The sequence below is a fragment of the Trachemys scripta genome, chromosome 4 (genome assembly GCF_013100865.1).
Source record: "Trachemys scripta elegans isolate TJP31775 chromosome 4, CAS_Tse_1.0, whole genome shotgun sequence".
NCBI lineage: Eukaryota > Metazoa > Chordata > Testudines > Emydidae > Trachemys > Trachemys scripta.
Genome location: NC_048301.1, coordinates 64,510,370 through 64,529,304, shown reverse-complemented (window position 1 = coordinate 64,529,304; position 18,935 = coordinate 64,510,370). Strand labels below are relative to the sequence as shown.

The following is an 18,935-nucleotide window of genomic DNA, read 5'->3' as shown; positions in this document are numbered from 1 at the left end:
TTTGCTCAGTTTTAAAAGACTTTTAGACCACATAAATAATTAGAAGCTGTTAGATTTAAGCACAATGATTGTCCTTCAGATTGGCATCAACTGTCATGAATTTACTGCTGTAGAATGACAACTTACTACGTATTTCATCAGTATTGCCATGGGGTGAGTTTTTTAAAAAATTCATCCCTGTCTCTTCCTGTCCCTGCCCTAAAGTAGCTCCTTTGAAGACAAAGTGAAAAACATTTTAAAGACTAAATATTCATTAAATTAATATATTCCATGTTAGAAATTCTATGGAGTCGCTTGTGAAAAACAAAAATGAATCTACGCCATCTAGCAGCTAAAACTGCCAGAATAAAGAATGATCTGCTTTGGTCTAAACTCGAAAGTTTAGAAAGTCTTTCAGTCCATTTTTTCCATATAGGGTAAGAAATCCTCAGCACAGACATCAGGAGCAACAAACAATAACAACAACAACAAAACTTTAAAAAGAGAAGTTAAATACTGAAATCTGTAAAACTGAACTTTTTTCTGAATCAAATGTGATATGTAATTTGCAGTACAGATGTCAGAATCCCACTTCAAGAAATGCAGGGGAAAATATGGCCCTTGAGCCCTAGGAAAATGAAAGCATCGTGTTTGGTAGGGGAGGTTTGTGGTGCTATTCAGAAGCACTAACATGATGATACACCAATTGCTTGGTCCCTTAAGCTGAAGGAAGCAGCTCTGTTGCAATTATACTGTATTTCCTAAGGAACAGACTTAGAATCAAATCCTGTACCCCAAAAGGAAATGAATATAATAAAAGAATCGGTAAGTAAAATAATCACTTCATAGGGATGTGATTTGACTGACTGAATACTGGAAAGAAACAAAAGAATGCACATGGTCTCCCCTCCATTTGTCTTTCATCACCAAGAAAAGTCATGATGGCAGCCACCAGTCATTAATATTATAGCTTAAAAATCTATGCATAGTTCCACCATAGGCATTCTCATCACACATCTATCACACAGATGGAGAACCCTTGTAAATGACTCAGGCAGATGAGAATTTGTAAAAAGTGTTTTATGGAATTGTTTCGGGGGGCTTGTCCACAGCTAGGATACAACAGCTACATGGGGCCTGATAATCTACTTTGCAATACAACAAGGAAGCCAACAAACTAGTGTATCTCAGTCATGTTCTGAAGACAAACATAAAATTACCGTAACAAATAGCTATGTGACAGAACATTTGGATCCCCCTCATTGTGCAAGATTGGGGCAACGTTGAAATAAGTGAAACTGGAAAATAACACCCCAGGCAAAAGGAAAAACGGGAATCATTTTCCAGTATGTCAGTGTAAACAGTGTAAGCTTCTTCTCCTTTATTATGAAGCAAACACAAAAGCACAAAAAGACTCATGTTAGTGTTTGCGGAGCACTTGTAGCAAAGCTCTTAGAAGATCAAGGGTTGCCATTGGTCCACTGATAAGTAATTGTCTTCAAAGTTCAGAACAATGGTAGAGGACATTTGTCATTTAGGGCCCAGTCCTGCTCCCTTTGAATTTGATAGGAATTTTGATATTAATTTCAATGGGAGGATGAGCAGGCTGTTATTTCAGTACCAGAACACTCTACATTATATATCAGCAATTATACAACAAACACTTTCCAGTGAATAAAGAGCAGCAGTAGCAGCAATTTTGAAGGTTTCAAATTTCAAAGTTTTCTTTTGTTTTCACTTATAATCCATGGCCTTCCTACCCCCTTTTCAAAAAATCACAACAATTGGGAAATTTGAATTGGGGGTGGAATATGCTGTTTGTTGTTAGAGACCCCATTTCCTCCCCCAGCCAAAAATAACAGCTCAGCTGGGACAAAAAGAAAAAACAACCAACCACCCAGAAATAAAGACAGCTCAGGATGGGGAAAGATGCAACTGCCTAAATTTAAAAAGAGACACAGGAAGAAAACAGATAAATAAAACCCTCTTTAAACAAAATTAATGATAGTCATCTTATAAGAGGATAATTCTTGACAGCTACTGCCATTCCTACCCTGTAATTTCCCCTCTCTTTCTTTTTTGGATGAAGAAATGCATGAAATGTGTAATCAATGGAAATGCTCGTCATGCAACTTTCATAAATCTTGAAAGTAATTTACATTTGTAATTACGGCATTTGAAGACAGAGCCCATCCTTTAACATTGTCATAGGATTTTCTCCCTCCATTTAAATAAGAACAAGTATGAGTACTTATGTTCATGGCAGCCAATAAATACAATATAGCAGTATATAGATAGATACATAGATTATATCATAATTGTCTTGTTAGCCCATTAGCAGAACAGAAACTTTGACAACCATCCTTCCCCACAAACAATAAGCAACTACCCCAAAACATCAGAAAGAGCAAAAAGGGAATCGTGCTAAATTGTTCATCTTAGAAAGTTGCAAGGAGAAGTCACCTACCCGAGCGTCCACAGTCTGAGCATGACACAAGCTCCTCTGGACAGCCACTTTTTTTGTTCATACTGGAGCCTCCAAGGCAGAAGTCACAGTAGTTGTTGGGAATGATAGCCCCGTCTGGTCCTTTCTGGGCTGCAGGCAGGTTAGAAATCATATTTACTTAAAGAGCACACACTATGTACATTTCCCCCTTCTCCTCTTCGCTGTAACATTAAGTTAATGACTTTGGTGACGATAGCCTTCCCCAAATATTTTCTATTAGGGTGACAAGCGAATTGTACAAATCACTTTCATTTTAAGTACATTACATACCAAGGCACAGAGCTCAGGCTCTTCTGAACATCCTGTTCAAATGGGCAAGTCTGGTGAGCAATGTCCTGCTCTTCCTTAACATGCGGAGCGGTTGTGTTGATATTGAACAATCCTAAGTGTTTTACTTTTTTTTTTCTTTTAAAGAAACACTGTCAGCTTAAACATTCCATTTCTTACTCTAAATTTTTTACCTATACTTATTTGATTTTTATAAATAACTCTTAGGATTTCTATAACAGAAAGAAATTAGAGGGGGAAAAGCATTCTCTCTTTAGCTTGTGTACTTTGTGCCTTTCGCAGCACTTTGCATACAGTAAATGTCACCTTTTCCTCATATAATCAGTTAGTCCCTGATCCCGCACTGGAATCTGCTAGCAATCCCTGTGTCCATACAGAATCCCAAATAAATGGGATCTCTGCTAATGGAACTACAGGCAAAATCAGAGCCTTAGCCAGTACTCTCTGTCATTTTTCTTTTGCACAGCAACCAGGGAAGAGAAGTAAAATAGAAAAAAATTGTAAAGACACAAAATACCAAACTCACACCAGGATTCCCAAAAGTGTCATGAACTGTTGACTGAACAGGTCTGTTCAGGTCATATTCACAGGTCTGTATCTAAAATCAGATGCAGTTTGTCATTTCAATTAAATGTGGCTCGGTGTTTTCAACAAAGGCTTTGTCTAAATACAGATTTATACCTACTTAACTAAATCAATACAAGACATTTTAAAAATGGTTTAAGGGTGTCCACACAAGGGTTTGCACCAGTTTAACTAAATCAGTTGAAAAAGACACCTTTCGTCAGGCCACTGAGAGTTTTTGTGCAGAAAAGACCTAGGCTCCACCGAACACAAGGTTTAAAACCAAAAGAAAAGGATCTCAGAAATCCTGGCAAATTAACCTTCAAATTCCACAGGGTTCCAGTTCAAAACACATTTTAAAAAATGCTGGGTTTGGCTAAACAAGGTTGTGTTTTTCTTAGAGCCTGAGCTTGTGGGGGCAAACAACTTGGTTAGTTTTAAGAGAGAATTGGGCAAATGTATGAGTGCAATTGAATGATGGGGTTGCTTGTGATGGCAGGGGGCAGGACTCAATAGAAAGGGGGCTCACTTCCAGTTTATGTCTTATTTTCCTAAAGCTCATGCTTCAGGATTTCAACTGGCCACTGACGGGGTCAGGAAGGGATTCCCTCCCCCCCGGCCCCGTTCCCCCCATGTATGCTGGGAGGTTTTTTTATCTCCTTTCTCTGAAGCATCATGGATGGTCATGACTGGAGATGGAGCACTGAGTGGGATGGGCCAGAGGTCTGAGATGGCACTAAGTATTTTCTCTCTCTCAGGTACTTGGCTGGATGGTTCTATGCTCAGAGTCTAACTGAATGCCATATCTGGGACTGGGAGGGAATTTCCCCCAGGTCAGATTGTCAGTGACCTTGGAGAGTTTCCCCTTTCTCTGCTGTGTGTGGGTGCGGGTCACTTGCTGGGATAATCTGGGCATATCTCATTTAATCATTTCCGTGTCATTACGGGGGCTGCTAGCACTGGTGCACCTCAGTCCCACCTATTCTCTCATTGTGGCACATAACAGCCTAGTCTGCTGTAGGTTTCATTTACTTTTGTCTCATGTCCATTGTTGAGTTTAGTGTGTGGGTGCTCGGTGGTGTTGGAGGCCCGTGATCTACAGAAAGTCAGACTACATGATGTAGAGATCCCTTCGGGCCTTAAACTCTGTGACTCCTGGAGTCATATGAATATCTAAGCTTTTATTTAACAACAAAAAAATGCTTCTAGTCCTCATGGTTACAGAGAATTTTTGTCCCTGATATGCATTTCAAAATTAGAAATGTTTCAGCTGTACTTGAAAATGTGAACCACATCATAAACCAGAAGGCAAATAAAAAGAACTCCATATTTATTTTTTAAATTTCATGGATTTTATGCCAATCTCAATTTTTGGGGCCTGACTCATGATTTTTAAATGCTTGGGGCTGGCAACACTGCAAAGAAGAGGCCTAATTCTCCATTGCCTTGCACCATGTTGTAGTCCTTTATATTTGTGCAACTTGAATGCAAATTGCGTGTAAAATGCTACCATGCAATGAGTAGAGAATTCTCATTCGGTAATTCGGCACTTAGGACGGAAGAATCCCATTCACTGCTACAGACTAGGGACCGAATGGCTAGGTAGCAGTTCTGCAGAAAAGGACCTAGGGGTCACAGTGGACGAGAAGCTGGATATGAGTCAACAGTGTGCTCTTGTTGCCAAGAAGGCTAACGGCATTTGGGGCTGTATAAGTAGGGGCATTGCCAGTAGATCGAGGAACATGATCGTTCCCCTTTATTCGACATTGGTGAGGCCTCATCTGGAGTACTGTGTCCAGTTTTGGGCCCCACACTACAAGAAGGATGTGGAAAAATTGGAAAGAGTCCAGGGGAGGGCAACAAAAATGATTAGGGGGCTGAAGCACATGACTTATGAGGAGAGGCTGAGGGAACTGGGATTGTTTACTCTCCAGAAGAGAAGAATGAGGGGGGATTTGATAGCAGCCTTCAACTACCTGAAGGGGGGTTCCAAAGAGGATGGAGCTCGGCTGTTCTCAGTGGTGGCAGATGACAGAACAAGGAGCAATGGTCTCAAGTTGCAGTGGGGGAGGTCTAGATTGGATATTAGGAAACACTATTTCACTAGGAGGGTGGTGAAGCACTGGAATGCGTTACCTAGGCAGGTGGTGGAGTCTCCTTCCTTGGAGGTTTTTAAGGCCCGGCTTGACAAAGCCCTGGCTGGGATGATTTAGTTGGGAATTGGTCCTGCTTTGAGCAGGGGGTTGGACTAGATCACCTCCTGAGGTCCCTTCCAACCCTGATATTCTATGATTCTATGATTAAATGAATACAGCAAATTGCTTACAATTAGATGGATGCTATTAAAAAGGGACTTTCTTACCCTCTTTACTCTTGCTCTATCCACCCCCTTCCCATCCTTTTTCTTTCCATTTATCTTATCTTCTCCTAAGTTAACGCACCCACATAAACACAGGCAGCAGGTAAAATAGACAAGAGAAGGCTAAGCCTTCCTTGGCACAGCTCCTGCTGACCCGCCACCTGGGCCACAGTGGCCCTGCCCCGAGGCTGCCACTGTCTGCTGCTGCCTGCCTGCCGCTGCTCGCCATGTACCTCCTCCTCAGGCATGGGGGAGTGAGGAGGGAACGCGGCGAGCCAGTGGTGGGCCGGAGGGTCTGGCGGGGGAGTGAAGTGGCTCGCTCAGCTGTGCACTGGGGCTGGCCAGGTGCGGGGAGGCTGCTGGCTTGGCCCGGCCCAGTGTGCCTGGGGCTAAGCAGGCAGCTCTGGAGAGGCCAGTGGCTCGGCCTGGTGATTGGTGGGGTCGGGGTCTGTCCCATCCAGGAGATGGCTTGGCCCAGCATGGCCAGCTCGGGGGGGCCGGCAGCTCGGCCTGGCGTTTGGAGGGGCCAGGACCTGTCCCGTCCAAGGGCCAGCTTGGCCCAGTGTGGCCGGCTCGGGGGGGTTGGCAACTCAGCCCAGCGTAGCTAGGACTGTACTGGTGCTCGGGGTGGGGGGTGGCCTGGCGTGGCTGAGGTGGACAGGCCGCAGGGCTCCTCCAGTTGCCGAGGGGGGGATAGGGGCTCCGGCATGCAGGGGGCAGGGCCTTGGGCAGAAGGGGCGCAGCCAGCAGGCTAGCCTCCCCAATGCGGGGGTTCACCCGCCGCCCATGCACATAAACAAACAAATAAATGAAACTAACACTCCATTTGCTGCCATCTCAGAGTTCACTCTGCCTGTGTGTTCTACCCCTTCCCCCACCCTGTGTCTGTCTTGTCTATTTTCACTGTAAGCTCTTCAGGGCAGGGACCATCTACCACTCAGTGTTTGTACAGTGCCTGGCACAGTGGGGGCCCATTCTCGGCTGGCCTTTCAGCACTGCCATAATAAACAGGGGTAATAATCTTCACAGCATGGCAGTTCCTTCTATTGCCCTACTCACTTTCGGCTTGATCCAAAGCTCACAAAAATCACTAGAAGTCTTCCAACTGAATTCAAAGGGCTTTGAAGCAGGCCCTTTGCTTCCACTTGAGGCCAAATATTCCATAACGAATACCTAGAGGAGCATATCCTGAAAGCCCATATTTTGCAATGAAGAAAAAAAAAACGGATTTTTCTTAGAAAATATTACAAGCTTCTTTGTCTCAGACTTAGGCCCAGATTCCCCCTCCTGTACCTGTTCCCCACCGTTCACATCTACGTCCAACATTTGGCTGCCAGCTCAGTTCAAAGCCAGCCAATAACCCATCCTGTGTATTTCAAGTTTTCCCTTGGAGAACTCGATGATATATAATCTGAACCTATAGGGTAAGTGCCACTGTGCTTCTCTTGCTCTCTTTGCCCCCCACTGCTGACAGATCTCATCCCTCTGCAGGGCTGACATGTTTCCATAGCAACCAGAATCTTAGCTCCGGTTGCCTCTGGTCTTGCCACCTGTTATTACTTCATCTCTCAAGTGTAAGGAATTGTAGCATGTCCCCTTATTTTGCTGCTCAAAATGCATCTACAGAGAATAGACTGACTCAAGAAACAAGAAATTAAAATAAAAAAATACATCAATGGGAGTTTGGGGGAGCAGCTGCTAGAAGATACACTTCAGGAAAAGCCACCCTCTAACAGAGCAAGAAATGGATTCCCAGCTGGAGATGCACCCACTTCCACCTGGCTTATTCCCAGGTTTTAGTGAGAAATGGAGAAATTCATGGGGGTGGGTTGCAAAGGGAATGGCTCATTGCACAGACCTGCCAGTTTTTTAGTGTAGGGCAGAGCTCTGGATTAGAATAACACAAGGTAGATGGTATAATCTGTGGGTGTAGTGAAGGACAGGCCAAGTGGAGCTCAAATAAATTTTAGTTCACTTCACCCCCCTTCCCTCTCTCTCTCTCACACACACACACACACACACACACACACACACACACACACACACACTTTTATGTATTGCTCTCTCCTATAAACTATTTTTACAACTTTTTCATTAAAACTCATGGGAGGAAAAATGCAAGTCAAACAAAATGAGAGGAAATGGCCAGATTCTTTGCCATGCAAGCCTGAGAAGAAGGCTGCACCATCCAAAGAAATGGTACAATCTGCACACACCCAGAACTGGCAACTCCCATAACAGCATTTTGGCCCCTGCTGGAATCAGTCTCGTGATGACACAAGAAGCTCCGGCCTTTGTGTGATTTCTAGCCCTGCTCTGTAGCTCTGATTGGCTGGTCTTTTCCAAGAGGTGGGGTAGTGGGAAAAGCAGTCAAATCAGACCTTCTGGAGGACACAGGTAGGGTTCTCCCATCCTCCCCTTATGAGCAGAGAGGAGTTTTTGGGTAGGACAGGGAGCATCTGATGCCATTTTCACAGGAACGGCTATGGGGCTGCGGACCATAATTAATTGATGGGCTGTGGGTGGGCAGGTGTGGAGCTGGGAGGACACATAAATTAATTGGATTTTTTCGGTTTGGGGAGAAGGTGTTAGCTCTCTGAGCCGTCAGGCAGCACTTTATACAAATTTGAGCAATTTGATCTCAGCTGAATCTTCTAGCAAGAGCTCCTGCAGCAGGGGGCCAAAATCATGTGATTCACTGTAAATCTGTAAGAGTTGGCAAATGGTAATTGTCCAGCACGCACTGGAGATGACCAGGGTGAGTTGTAAAATGAGAAAACAGACCAAAAACCCATTATATTAAAATCTCCTGGTTTCTGGGCCAATCTCAGGATTGGGAGGGATCTGATTTATGAGTTTTTAACTTTTGGGGTTGGCAATACAGTACTCCCATCACACCGGAAACTTAGGGAGGGATTGCACTACCTGAGACACAATCCATCCTGGAGCTCACACTGGCGCAGTGCAGCTCTGCACTCATCCAAAATGGGCTAGTACATTATGGGCACACATTGGTCCCTCCTAAATGTAGAGCACTTTGAGGATGGAAATTGCACCCATGAGGCATGTGTGAACTCATGTTAACTAATTTCAAGCCCAGTCAAACACTGGGAGCTTTCTTGGGTTTGTATTCTGCTTTGGAGAAAGGAGTCGAGAGGTGAGAGAAAAATTATAATAAAAAATATAAATATGTGAATTACACTATACAGAGAGCCCGAACCTGAGCCAGCCTTGGTTTTTTTGAGGGAGGAAGTGGTAGTGATGCAGCATATGATTTTTAAAGGCCAATTACTCAGTCAAATCAGGATCAATTTCCTGCAAAACACTTCAAAGTGCTTCTCCTCAATGAAGGCTACTTTCTTGCCAAAATGTCTGCGCCCAGCCATTTAAAGCCTCAAGAAGATTTTGTATAATTTTGTATGTTTTCACCCTCCCTGCATTCATAATGACTGAACAAGGTTTCCTCAAACTTCCCCACAACATTCAGGCATGGAAAATGTCAGCCCAAAAGGTAAATGTTTGGGAAAATTATGATTAACTAAAACCAGAGGGTACAAATGGAACCTGTTATGCAACCTTAATGACAGCAGCCACTTCTGCTATAAGTCTGACAGCACCCTCAAATTTCATTTTAAAATGACATTTACATTCATGCCTTTATAAAAACCAACAAAAGAAAAGAAAGAAAAATGGAATAAACTAATGAGATATCTAATCAGGGCATATGCAGCTCTTCACTGAAAAGGCACCTGCTGTAGGATTTCCTGTAGGAAGGTGGGTGTTGGAGCATTCCTGCATTCAAATGTAGCTCCTATCACCTCCCCAGTGAGAAACAGCACTAAGGCAGAGAAAGGGAGGCCTGATGTAGCTTTTCAAATTGATGCTGCTTGTGGAGAGGAACAAACAGTTCATCTCCAACCGAGGGGCTGGCTCTTGTCATTTATTCATCTCCAGCCCCCTGCCTGGATGGAAATAAAAATGTTTCAAAGAAGGCTGTGTGGGGGAGCTGGAGGACAGCTTGGAAGCACAGTGAGGTTAGTGCATTAATTTTTTATCTTTGAAGTCTAGGTATCTAATTATGCTTAGAATACACAAATGCCGTTGACTGATCTCTCAACTAGAGATTTGTCCACATCACAAGATCTGCCATAGAAATGGGCAAAATTGGCAGATGCCCTGAACTCGTACAGCAGTTGGTTTGACAAGTCAAATCTGCATGTTAGCAGAGCTGTGTGAATGCTCTGGACTGCAGCAGCATTAGCAGAGTGTGTGGCAAGTCCAGACTGATATTGGAAGAGGTGTCCAGGCACATGAAGTCTGAACAGCATCTTTTCACACTATGTCTGACTTTAGACAGTACTATGAGACCCTAATTTTTCTGAACACTAGAAATCATCCTAATGTTTAAGTTTTAAAAAGAAAAGTGCCACTTAAATGATTCACTCCCATTTAAAAGGAGAAGGTTTGTTCCTTACAGACAGGCACACACCTTTCTGTTCCTTTATCAATTAAATTAGTTTTACAATACCATATTCATTGAAACATATATTTAAATAGATATCAAGTTAATAAAAATCCCACTTTAGAAATCTTTCAAAATCTGCAGGCGCCAGCTACTCCAAGTCATCCTATAACATTAGGATGAGATGTACATATATTGCAACATGTGTTCAGTGGCAGATTCATGGACTCATCCCGGGCTCGAAGCTCACATCCTGCCAATGCCAAAGAGTGAAGGATGAAGACAGCAGAAGACCAGGTTTGACATGATGTGGAACCATTTTGTTCTATTGTCAGGGTTTAGGTTTGCTTGGTTTTTAAGCAGTTTTCTATAAGTTCTTTTTCATGATTTCAAACCCGGCTGACAAATATTTGCAACATTAGATAACAAGTCTGTATGGGACTAAGGTAAGTTTGGGTCTTGAGGAAGGGACATCCATCCCCCCTCCTCCACCCCCCCATAAGTAAATCAGCTAACACTGCATGGTCACAGCCTGTATTAAAAAGCATAGGCTCCATTGTTTTAGGGGGAAATAGGAGGTCAGAGAAGGTGATTTGGGAAAGGCTGAACTATATGCGAGTGAGGCAGACAACAAAACCCACGAAACAGTGATAAGGAGAATAAGAAGTTCAGAAGAAATGGAACATTCCACCTGGGCTGGTTGTTGTTCTGTGATACAGACCCATCAGAAGCCAGTCAGTTTAAATTAGGTTGTTCCTATATAAATCTTTTTTTCAGTCCCTGGAACATATATGTAGCCATTCAAGATGGCCTGCGGGTGACTGAGGGAATGGGGACAGAGGAGCGTTGCGAGAGAGATGAGAGACCATCAACTGTTGAGATGGCACCAGTCAGAGGATCAATAACTGACTCTGGCAGAGGCTCTGCTCCAGAGAGGTTCCTTCTGTGTCAGCAGGGCAGTTGTTACTGCGCATACTGCTGCAAGCAGTGACTGAACAGGAGACTTGGGAGAGGTAGAGAGAATAAAATGGCAAGAAGTTCATACTGGAGCAGTCTGCCTGAACCTCGCTGCCACAGACCCCACCTCCCCTGGCACTGCAAATTCCAAATGGCTGCTTTGGATTTGCTTTGCCTTTTCTAAATTAGGCTGCTTGTATTTCTCTGCCACATTGCTAAGGAAATAATCAGTGCCTGCTATTTACTGTACTTCTGGCCCTTCTCGTCCGTAGGTTGCAGATTAGCTGTTTGAATTAACCTCCCCCCTCCCCCCACAAGCCCACACAGAGAGGATTTTTGAAGCCCAGACCCTGTGACACAGCAGACCTGTCAAATCTAATTCATAACACATGCCCAGGAGTACTAGGGGAAAGGAAGGATCTGATGCTCTGGCTTCCCACCATCCCCATGTACAAAGGGGCCATTTAATGACTGTATATTAGCAACGTGGACAATTAGCATTCACATGGAAGATGGATGGCAGCATAAATTAAATATTGCTAAGTGAAAGAAGGAATATGCAAGAGCTGATCTCCAGGCTGTAAACCAACAAACAGAAAAAGAGAATAAACAGCCAGTCCAGGGATTTGCCTCCCAGCCTACTGTGACTCCCCCCGGCACAAATCTCCTGGCACTTTTACGTGGTTTCTGTCCCCACCCTCAGTAGCCACTGATTCTTGGGCAGAGAGAACATTCCGCTCAAGGATCTGGATCGCAGAGTGATTTACAAATGCAAAGGGGATGCTTGTGGCATTAAGCTACTCTGTGTTGGGGGCTGCACACCAGGCACCTCTCTCGGAGGCATCGCACCTGCCTCAAGCACAATGCCTGCAGGAGCTCGGGAGACGCACAAGTCTGAGCAGCTCTTGCTGCACTCTTTTCCAGAGAGCAAAGTGCGCTCTCCTCCACAATGGCCCAGGTTTGCTGGCTGGTGCAGAATGAAGGAGGTATATCATTCCATCCTTCCCAGCTCCTTTTGTGGAGTTTGGTACCACTCACAGTGCTAACCTCTCCCAGTCCCTGAACCTCAGAACCACAAGAACTGGGCCTGCCTCTGGCCCCTGTGCCAAGCTGAATGGTGGGGGACAGTGCCCTTCTCGGTTTGCTTATCTGTGCAGGGCTAAGATCAACACAAATTAATTAAGCCTCAAAAGCCCCATCAGGTAGATCAGGATCGTAGACCCTATTTCAGACACAGAAAACTAATCTAGAGACAGCATACAAAATAAAGAAACAAAAAACCCTCTCCTACAGCTCCCTGTGAGATATGGCCAGATGGTGATATTCTAAAGCCTGCCAGAACAGTAACTCCATAGAGTAATGGTCAATTCAAGTTTATCAACAACTCAGCAAGTCAAAACTGCTTCTGGACAAGTTAAAACATCTTAGTAAACATGTTAAACATGAAAAGGTGGAGCGGAAAAGTGATAAAAACCTTAGGATTGCCCAACAGGATCAGATCAACCCAAGAATGGCCAGTAGTAGATGCTTTGGAGAAAGGGGAACCCCCCCCATAACCACATGAGACAATTATGGATTATCCTGTTTAAGGGGGAAATGGCTTCCTGGATCCAAGTTTCTTACTGTACACTTATGTCAGGAAGAAAAGAATTTACCCTGTATTTTATTCTGATAAGCATTTCATTCTGTTGTCAATAAATAAAATAATAATTACTTTGAACTAAAATGGCATTTTCCATCTAAGGACCTGAAAGTATTTTACAAAAAATCAATGAATTTAACCACATGATATCTCTGAGTGGGAGGCAATTATTACTTTGCACACAGGGAAACTGAGGCAGAGGAGGGCTAAGTGATACGACACTAATAAAATATGGATTTCCTGACTCCCAGTCCTGTGCCTTAAAAAGGTTAAAATGGGCTTTCCTGTGCCAGCAAACACACTATCTTCCCCCTACTTTGGTGCTAGGATTCCCAGAGCACAGCCCTTCTGTCCTTTCTTGTGCCATCAGATTTGTGCAGATAATTTTTTAGTCCTTTGATTTTTCCCGATTAATATTTAGAAAGTGTTGTTTAGGGATGTGGGATCATGGGGCATTTGTTGATAATTTTATACCATAAAACTGAGAAGCGAATAAAGATCTTTTCTCAAAGAAAATAGCAGAGGATGCACTGACATGAATTGTGCATTTTCTTGATCTCCACACTAACCCCTAAGAGGCTGTTTGATGACAGGCAGGTGGGCTCCCTTCCCTTTCCCCTTGTCATCTCCTCCCCACAGGAGCAGTGATGGAAGAGTGATTTGCTGCAGAGTTAATGCTGAGTTTGAACTGGATTCTTGACTAGCTGAGCTCAGCACCAGGGCAGGCTGAAGTTGATTAGCTCCAGTAAACATCCAGATTCCACTCATTCACAAAGAAGCAGAACAATTTTAGCAACTGCTGAAATGCACAGACGAAGGTGGAGGTAACATCCCTTACAAAAAGATTGAAGGGATTACAAAAGCAAACACTACTCACGTTTGTGGTTCTCGTTTCTGTGGACGGGTGGGGAGCGTGTCTCCTGCTCTTGGGCTTCATCCCCCTCTTCGCTGGCAAGGTGAGTGTGAGCATAATGGTAGCTCAGTCCAGGTCTGTTCTTATAACGTTTGCCACAGACTGAGAGGGAAAGAAACATGAGGGAAGGGAGAAGAGAATGGAATATCAATACCTACAGCAACAGTGAGAATGGCCTTTAATACATCATCCCCCACTAACATCACTGTACATCCTTCTTGTTGTTGTTATCTGAAACTTTGCAAATATAATGCTGATGAAAGATGACAGACTGACAGCCCTGCAGGCTAATGTCCTCTATATATCCCCAGAACACGTACAGTACACTCAAGCTTCCCTACTCTACACCAGCATTGGTCCTTATCCCTGGCCTGGATGGAGCATCTCTAAGGTTGAGTGGATTGGTCAATCTTCATGGCCCACTCAGTCCTTGACCGGTCCGCTGAGACTGCCAACAAGGTTGTCTGTCAAACTAAATTAAATGACATTTGTAGTGTTGGTGTTTTGTGATATAATGGGCTCTTTACCAATGGGAATTGGAGTGAGACCAAGCAGCATTGTTTCATGATTACTCACCTCAGGGAGAAGGAACCAATATTACTAACAGCAAGAAAAGAAAAAAATATCTTTAAAAGATCTTCTTTCCCGATTTAAATCCAGACACAAAAGTTAGGAATCACCGACTGCTTCTGGTTCAAAGACCCCATTCAGCAGTGATGCTTCTATCCTCTACCCAGTTAAGCCTCACACTGAGTGGTCCAGTAATAATATCTGTTGTGTGATGGAGAATCCTCCATTAAATTTTGCATGCACTTATTTGGTCATCAAGTCAACAGGCCTTAATAACAGACTCAAACCATTCAGACTCATGAAAGTACTTATGCTCCCATGACACTCTACAATGGGTCGAGCTTTATCACAAGACTCATGATAGCTATAAGTTAAAGTTTTTAATAGGAATTTATTTTTATTCAGGTTATTGCCTGTAAAAACGACAACTCAACCCTTAGCACTTTTCATCTTCAAAGCACTTTATCAAATGTCAACTAATTCTCTTTCAAAGCCATTTTGTGAGCTAAGTCTCATTAGTACAGTTTTACACATAGGATAACTGAGGCACCAGAAGATAAGGGACAGATCCTGCAAACTCTTACTACCAGACCCAGTACTTACTACTGATTAGTCCACCCATCCCAGGGATTACTCATGGTAGTAAACACTTTGCACAGTACCGTTTGCAGGACTGAGCCCTACGTAACACACCTAAGACCAGAGAGGCAGTTGGTGTTAGCACTGGGAATAGAACCCAGCAGCTCGTGGCTCTCCATCCAGTTCTTAGGATCAATATTCCCTCTAAGGTGCTTTGATGGTCTGATTCTGAAAATGCCTCTTAACCATGTGATTTGTGTGAATGAAATACACAGTGCAATTTCTAGACAACTTTATTTCACTGTGGCAGGCAGTGCAAAGCAAGGCCAAGCATGGTACTGCAGGCACACCCTGCACAGTCCACCAGTTGTGGTCACAGGCTTGGCATCATTCCATACACAGCACACTAAAAGTAATGAACTCAACCTTTGGCAGTCTGCACCTTTAAATAAACAAACAAAACTCCAAGGCATATGCCTATCTGCAGTGCTTGAGGGCAAAGCCCTGGTCTGGCCCTAGGCTATCATGGGGAGCTCGCAGCTCCTCTATTCCAGTCTCACTCTGCACTGCCCAGAGAAGAAACAGGCCTGTTGGCTATTGATGGGTCAGTGTATCCTCCTGGCCCTTCTAGGGTAACCCGATCTGGATTTTCATTGAGCAGGGAGCGTCAGGGGTCCGATGCCTCCTGACAGACCCCACACATTCACCTTCCGCACATGCAGGAGTCCAACAATGTTCTAATGCTCAGCAAAAAAGCTCAAAAAGCACTTGTTCGTTTACACTGAGATAATCAGGTTTCACTATTAAAAACTTTTCTGCTACTTCTCACAAAAAGCAGATGGATGATCCACATTAAGGAGGAGATTATGTGAAATTGTAGACTAGAAATTGGTGAAGTAACATTTTAACCTCAACTTGTTCTAACTACTTTGTAAACTCCCTCAGGGAACATACCTGGTCTTAGGTGTTTGTAAAGCATGGTTATCTATAGCATGATATCAATAAGAATAAATGATTCATAATGATAACCATTCTTGTCCTATTTTTCTCCATCCACTATGGTTAAATAACACATGTATAACATTTATGTTGCTTTTGTGTAAATAAAATAAATATAAATAAAAAAATTAAAAAGTTAAAGAAATGCCTCAATATGGGCAGGGAACACACAACCTAGGCAGCAGCAGTGCAAGCTTCCTCCATGCTAGCCAGAAAACATGCTTCAGGAGGGACCAGCTCCCAAAGTGAGAGGGGAATTCAGTCTGAAAGACACATCCAGCCCTTGCCCTCTTTGCTGAGAGTTCCAACAAGGGGGTCAAGTGTGAGGGCCTATTATCCAAGAGACCAGAATTTTTGGTTTTTAATAGGTGGCCATAAAATGCTGATTAATTTTACATTAAAGAGAGGCCATTAACTTGGGTCAGAGTCCATTAACATAGGTGCAAGTCTTGTTAATTTCAGTGGTAATTGTGCCCATGGAACTGAAAGGATTATCAGGCACCAAATGAATAAAACACATTAGATCTAAGGCACAAAGGTATGAAAGAAGGATAAAATGTTAACACTGAAATTCCCAGGAGGCTGGCTGGGTCAGGGGACTGATATGGTCTCTCTCACCTCTAGGTCAGCAGATCCAATCCAGCCCTGGTTGGTAGTTACCAAAAGACACCACTATATTACAGTTGCTTGGTGCACACATGAAAGAGTACTGCATACATTCCTTGCTGGTATTGTTAAATATTATGTTAAGGCAGAGACTCACTTACCACTGTAAACTCAAATTTAACCCCTTGGTCCTCAAATGAAAAAAAAAGATTCTTTCCTCTTCAAATTTTGCAGGTGTCTTCTGTATTGGTTAAATTTGTGGAGAATTATACAAGCTGTTTCTAAGACACGGGAATCAGAAAAATAGGTGGTGTGTTTTGAAGTCTTTTTTCTTTTTTGTCCATCTCAAAAATGGTTTGTTCTAGAAACTTCAAATTAAATGTGATAAAAAGATCTTAGCAAGACCTACTGCGCAGGATCAATTCTTGGAGGGGTGGAAGGCAAGTTTGAGAATTTATTCACTATCCAACTGGAATATCAGAACAGCCCATCAACCCTGGTGGGCTTTTGATGGAATGCCATGTGACTGATGGGAGACCAAAGTTTTTATTTTAAAAAAGTAAGTCTCTATCCCTTTTCCTTGGGGCAATAGACTCCAATATGTAACCTGATCACTAGGAAAATTTGTTATAATTATTTTTAAAAAATAAGAAAAAAATCAAAGCCATCCCCAAGCATTTTTGTATCACGGTTTTAATACATCACTTGCAGCCTATATTTGTATAAACACCTAATCACCGCAACAGAAGGTGAGATGGGAAGATGGGGGAAATCTAAGTACAAACAACCAAACTCTAGGAAGGTCTGAGTAAAGTCCACTTTTGTTTTAAGTCTCTGTACCTCTTCTTTCATTGCCCAGATCCCATGGCCACTGGTGCACTATAAGAGTCAGACAGAAATACAAGAGAGTCCCCTCCAAATTTAAGTTTTTCACAGCACTAGACCACAGGCTTCCTACAGCCCTTATGAAAAAAGATGAAGGGAAGATGGAAAGATGGCAATTATACACTCACTGTATCAGTACAGACGTTTTCCCAAATTAAAATGCCTACAGCCACAGGCTTCTTAAAACCCTTTAAAAAACACCTTTAATACAAAAATAATACTTACAGTGAAGAAGCAGATATATAGAGGTAGAGTTAAGGTTGTTTAGATGCCTTAAATGTATATATCCAAACTTTAAACTCACTGGGCTGCTTTTAAGTGTAACCTTAACTTTGAATTTCCTATGGGGGGTGAGAGGGGGGCATTAATAAACAAGACTGCTCTTAGGTATATGTCCTTTAAGAAATGTCTTTTAGGTCCTTTAAGAAAGGCAACTTTGATCTCTCACCTCTCAGTATGTGCCAGATACTCTTTGATAGCATTTCAGAAGAGGAAAGAACTCCCACCCAGATCTTCCTTCATCCCATCTCAGTGGTTCTCAAACTTTTGTACTGGTGATCCCTTTCTAACAGCAAGCCTCTGAGTGAGATTCCCCCCCCCCTTATAAATTAAAAACACTTTTTTATATATTTAACACCATTATAAATGCTGGAGGCAAAGCGGGCTTTGGGGTGGAGGCTGACAGCTTGCAACCCCCCCATGTAATAACCTTGCAACCCCCTGAGGGGTCCCGACCCCCAGTTTGAGAACCCCTGTCATAGAACATGGGACACACTGGTGATACAAAAATTATTAGGCAGGCAAACAGCAAGAATTCACAACCCTTAACATTTTACACAAACAAGACAAATAGAAAACACATTGTTATATGGCTTATAGTAAAAAGAAGTATGATTTTAAAAGATACATTCTTCTAGTTTATATGACTTATTACATACCTTGGAAAAGACAGATGGAGAGATGTTCATAGTAGATTACTTGACTGTTAAATTGATATATCCTGCACTATCCCATTTATGCTCATGTGAATGAAAAGGAAGCTTTAAAAAAAACAGCTCTAATAAATTTGTTAGTCTCTAAGGTGCCACAAGTACTCCTGTTCTTTTTGCGGATACAGACTAACACGGCTGCTACTCTGAAACCTGACACTATTCTTGTGAGCTACAGATACTATTCACAGACTTCACTACAATATTTTAACTTAACTGTTTTTGCCAGCTATTTGTTGAGCACAGCCTAAGGCTGTACTAAACTCTACAACTGGCGCCTCTTTTCTGTAGCAATCCTTATGATAGGGACAGGGGGGGTTCCAAGGATAGCAGGAGGCAGGGGCATTCCTAGCAATGAAGGAGGCCAGTGAACATTTAAACCAGAGTGTACATGGCCCAGTGGATGCCTTGAGGGGTTGGAGGATCTCAGAGGATCTGCAGGTATTTGAGGCTGAACCCACATCTTCTTCTTGATGGCCAAACTTTTTCACTCCTCACACTCATACACGGTCAACTCCACCTGTTGAAACTCTTAGGATTTCCTAGTCTCTGTGCAAGTTAATCTTTTGTAGGAGAGAAGAACAGGAGTACTTGTGGCACCTTAGAGACTAACAAATTTATTAGAGCATAAGCTTTC

The 18,935-nt window shown here is 43.0% G+C and overlaps 1 protein-coding gene across 9 annotated transcripts in view; it reads right to left on the bottom strand.

Moving 5' to 3' along the window:
• DPF3 (double PHD fingers 3) overlaps positions 1-18,935 on the bottom strand; it is a 197,312-nt gene that overhangs the window by 40,250 nt on the left and 138,127 nt on the right. For all 9 annotated transcript variants that reach the window (XR_004645559.1, XR_004645558.1, XM_034769266.1 and 6 more), the window contains exons 7-8: positions 13,635-13,772; positions 2,447-2,575 (exon numbers count right to left, since the gene is read on the bottom strand). Coding sequence is in view for 7 of the 9 variants with exons in the window: in XM_034769266.1 (XP_034625157.1) it covers positions 2,447-2,575; positions 13,635-13,772 (267 nt within the window). In the remaining 2 variants the exon portion in view is untranslated. The remainder of the gene's footprint in view (positions 1-2,446; positions 2,576-13,634; positions 13,773-18,935) is intronic.